At 37.8% G+C, this 5,137-nt stretch overlaps 1 protein-coding gene across 1 annotated transcript in view; it reads left to right on the forward strand.

Annotated features, from left to right (window-relative positions):
• LOC101309033 (desiccation-related protein PCC13-62-like) overlaps positions 1-891 on the forward strand; it is a 3,608-nt gene extending 2,717 nt beyond the window's left edge. The window contains exon 3 of the mRNA XM_004292598.1: positions 514-891. Coding sequence (XP_004292646.1) covers positions 514-891 — 378 coding nt within the window. The remainder of the gene's footprint in view (positions 1-513) is intronic.
• The last annotated feature ends 4,246 nt before the right edge of the window (positions 892-5,137 follow it).

A 5,137-nucleotide genomic window follows, 5' to 3' on the forward strand; every position in this document is an offset into this window, starting at 1 on the left:
AAGGCGAATCTCGACCCTCTTGTTCGTCGCATCATTGAGGAGATGGGTTATCAACAAATGGGTAACATCAGGTACCTGTTCGTTGAGATATTGTCTTGTAACCAATGGACGTAAACAAATTTACCCTAAATGTTGCTAGCTATTACATTACGACTTGACATATGGTATTTGATATATTTCAGGACTATGGTTGAGACTGTGGGAGGAATTAAAAGGCCTCTAATTGATGTAGGACGCGTAAATTGGGGAATAATCTTTAACCTAGCATTGAAGACAACCCTAATCCCTCCATTCAATCCATACGAAAACTCACTCAATTTTCTGTTAGCCGCCTATACCATGCCTTATCTCGCACAAGTCTCCTATGTCAACTCCATTCCGAGCCTCACCACAAATTCTCCTTCATTATCTGTGAGTATTAAGAACTGCGATTATCGATCGTACATATGTAATTAACTTACTGCATGTAATTAACATTTATTTCCTTTTTCTTTTTATGGGGATCACTTATAGTTGGCTGCAAAGCTTTTGCCGATCAAGGCTGGACAAAATGCAGTGCTACGTACGTTGTTGTATCAGAAAGCTACTCAACTGGTGCCTCCATATACTTTCACGGTGCGTGAGTTCACCAAGGCCATTGCCCAGCTCATTAACGACAATGGCAAGTGCGGCATCAAAAACGAAGGCATCTTACTAGATGACATAACCCTCGGGGCGGAGAACCGGACGACCAGTAACGTTCTGTCCGCCGATGCCAATTCGTTGTCCTACGCAAGAACAGAGCCTGAGATGTTGAGGATTGTGTACGGAACCGGCAATGAGCACCTTCCAGGAGCATTTTTCCCCTTGGGTGCAAACGGCAAAATTGCAAGGAGCTACCTCCTTATGTAATACTCTTTGATGGGATCTTGCCTAGCATCTATGCTACCTAGCTAATAACAATAATATAAATAAGGGTGATATATATGATACATACTACACGAGAATAATTAGCATTCATATATGCATTTGATCATGTATCGATCATAAACGTACAAAATGATTAATCGAAGTGTTCTCATTTACATTACACCGAGCAATCGTATATATATTACACTTGTGCCTATATATATATTGTCAGGACCTACCCCGGATTTCCCCTTGAAATCCGGAATAAACCCTGCGGGACCTACCTCAAGAGAAATTCTATCAAAATTTTGGCATAACCTCCCTTGAAAATGAGTAACCTTACCTGAAAGAAAAATCATCAAAGCCCAAACACTTCTAAAATAATTTAATCCACATCTTCTGGAGCCATCCGCTCCCCCAATAAACATCCACCACCTCAACTCACATAATAAATCAAAATAATTTCATGAATTTAATCTCTCATACAAACATACCAAATATGTCTTTTTCATCACTCCCAAGTGGAGTCATAATAAAAACAATCTTAATATCACTTAAAACATCCCATGGTTAATCAGAGCATCTACTAGAAAAGAAGGAAATACATAGGTAGGTTAACTAGTAACCTATGAGAGAAAACTGGATGAGGTGGGAAATATGACTCGCCTCCTACCCTCGCCGAACAGAACTCTGCAGACTGGGCATTTAAAACGAAAGGCCCAGGGAAAAGCATTTAAAACGTTAGAGTGAGTGGACAAAATAAATAATAAAAATACGGACTTAATGATAGAGCGTTGAAATCAATTTAATGCTTTTCCCATATTTTCCATTGAGAAAATATTTATGCATGCCATTCTTAGAAATCTTTCCGAAAATAATTATAGACAAAACTAATGAACCAATCCCATTGGTTCTCAATAAATCAATAAGAATAGGGAAGAGGTTTCACCATAACAACGAGCCTCTCAGGCTATAATAGCGTCCCACGTTAAGCGCTCTACTCACATATGATGAGGACCGCTTATAAAATTATAATAGCGTCCCACGCTAAGCGCTCAACTCTCATATAATGAGGACCGCTAAATAATGGCTAGCTAACAATAATTATATATATATATGTATACCGATCGGTTGCCTCCCAGGCTATAATAACGTCCCACGCTAAGCGCTCTGCTCACATATGATGAGAACCGCTAATAAGACTATAATAGCGACTCATATATGATGAGGACCGCTAATAAGGTTAGCTAGCAATAATCTATATATCAACTCTTTTATGGTGAAGTAAAATATTAAAATACAAAGATCCACACTTCGACAAATAAAATATAATAAACTCATAGCGCACAGTACAGTTCCCAACTGTACATGGAAATAATATAAAACACTTGACAAGTCCCACATGTCAACTAAGATTAGCAAAAGAGTTCCGGAAAAATAAGTGGAACTCGATAATCTAACAAAATATTATATCTCCAAATGCCTTTGAAATTACATAACTTTAGCGCATGCATGATATTAAAATCAAAGGTCCACTCACAGTGCTCGGCTATGCTTGCCGACAGCCCAAGGCTTCCTCCAAATGATCCTCCTCACGTCCTGAACGATAAATAATCATTAAGCCTCCAAACCAGGACAAAACTTTAATAAAATTTCTGAAATAAAAAGGAAGCCTATAATTTCATTTGTCTTGCCCAACTTCTCCACTTTTTACCTAATAAGGCTCACATTACTCCGCACTTACCGAAAGCCATAATTTAACATTTTTAGACTTTAAAACCTGCTAAACCAACTGCCGGATTTCCATTCGAATAACCGTCTAAATCCTTTATCATTGATAAATCTCAAACCTTATCAAATCTCCTCCAAATATTCCCAACTATACTTCATTAAACTCCTCTCATTAAAACAAACCCAAAATCATGAAAAACTGCCCCGCTGGCGGCGGCGGCCGGCAGCCAGAATCCGGCGAGGGCCAATGCTTCTCAAATTTTCACAGAATATTCCTCTCATCATGCTCAACAACATTCATAACAAGCACTTAGTCCATTTTTAAGGCTAACTAGGGCAAACGAATCAAAACTTCCATAAATCCCTAAAAACTTCAATTATACATTTCTCCATAACAACAACGAAATAGACTAATTCCTTTTTAGGGAATACTCACCTTGATGAGGGCTACAAGATGAGCCAAAGATTCCGACCTATGGTGGCTGGAGGTGGGATTTCCGGCAAAAAGCTTCCCGGCGTCTCCGGCGAGTTTTCTCCTCTTCCGGCGGGCTAACGGCTCGGGGGCTAGGCTGGGGAGAAAGAGGAGGTGATGGGGGTCAGAACTGGGGTGGGCTGGCAGCTGGTGGGATGGGGGCTCGGGAGAGAAGGGAGGAAAAGAGAGAGAGAGTGAGTGAGGGAGTGAGGGGGTGAGTGGGGGGTGTTGGGCTGCCCACACCCGGTCCATAAAACTTAAACCCAAAAATTATACTCACTTAAAATTTACCCCCTTTTTCCATCTCATAAAATTACTCTCTTATTTCATAACTTTTTCATGCTAACTTCGATTTTAACACATACATAGCATGTCTACGAACTCGTAATAATGTCCCTTATGACTTTCATGAAGAAAGTTTTCCCAAATTCCGAACGCAAGAAAAAGTCAACTCTAGGGTCCTTAAGTGGTAAACGGTGACTTAACACGGTAAAATACCAAAATAATACCAAAGTAAATAACCGTAAAATAACTTAATAACCGGGGTGTGACATATATATATATATATATATATATATCACGACATCACCTGAATACCTGAGAAGATATATGTACATATTCAGGAGGTTTAATTTATGACATAACCGAAACTATATATTAGTGCTTCTTGCTTAATTACATCTCAGCATAAGTTCAAGCGGATGAAAAATATCACTTACTCACTTACTCATTTACTTTTGACTTTGTCTCTGACTTAACTCACTGTCGTTTAACTCGACCGTTAGGAGCCGTTAACATCAAGGTATATATGTCTAAACACTAAAAAATAATTGCCAATTAGGTTTTTTTTTTTTAGGAAAAAATAAAAAATGTTGTGTCTTCATCAGATTTTAATTCTAAGACATTTGCTTTGTATTAGAAATTGCTGATTTTTTTTTTTTTTACAAAAATTTGAAAATAGTTGAATAACTTTCAAATAAGAAAAATATGCATTTTTAGTTAATTTTTTTTATCACAAAGAAAATAACCACAAATATATATTTTTCAAAATAATTTCAGATTTACCTAAGTTACTCTTTCAAGAAAAAATAATTGGAAAATAATCTAATAACTTTAGAAATAAAAAAATCTCATAAAAAAATAAGTTAGAAATGCATATTATGTGGTTAGACAAATATACCCCCAATTTTAATAGTTCTCAACGATAGGTTTAACGGTAGTAAGTTAAATGAGAAACGAGATCAAAAGTGAGTGAGTTAACTCAGTTAAGTGATATTTTTGAAATGTAAGTGCATAAAGTGATTAATGGGTCAAAAGTCAGTGACCATTTGTGACATTTTGCCTATTAGAAAAGAAGGAGGGTTTCGCAAGCCTTTGTTAGATATCAGCCGTCAGAATTTTGCAAAACTAGCTAATGGATCGAGCGGTAGGTTTCACTTTGATCTTGCCATTTGATCCATATGCAGACTCATTGAAGTTTCTCTTGGCAACCTACTTGATCCCTTACGTTGGAGAAAATGGTTATGTTGGCACAGTTCCATACCTTAGAAAAAGAAAATCTCGCAGAGTATGAAACTTATCTCTGGCTTCCGAGAAAACTTCACTGAGTTCAACAAAAAAAAACAAAAAAACAAAAACAAAAACCTAATATTTGGACATATATCTACTGGTCAATCAATACTGTGGTTTCATAAATTTAAAAATGGTATTCACACACGTGACTGCATGAGCACGGTCCGTCCGCACGCACGTATGCTCTTGCAGGAAGGCTAGTATATACTAATTACAGTTTTTACAGGATAGTTCTAATATCTTGTTGTTGTATGTATAGTTGGCTGCATCACTGTTGGCGGTTGAGGCGGGACAAGATGCAATCGTACGTGCATTTCTGTATCAAAGAGCCTATGAGAAGGTGCAGCCCTATAACCTCACAGTGGCTCATTTTACAAACCGTATTTCTATGCTTAGGAACGAGCTTGGAATGTGTGGGATCAAAGATGAAGGCATCATAGTGCCGGAAGAGCTCGGGGCCGAGAATCGGACGTC

Source organism: Fragaria vesca, linkage group LG2 (assembly GCF_000184155.1).
Source record: "Fragaria vesca subsp. vesca linkage group LG2, FraVesHawaii_1.0, whole genome shotgun sequence".
Lineage (NCBI taxonomy): Eukaryota > Viridiplantae > Streptophyta > Magnoliopsida > Rosales > Rosaceae > Fragaria > Fragaria vesca.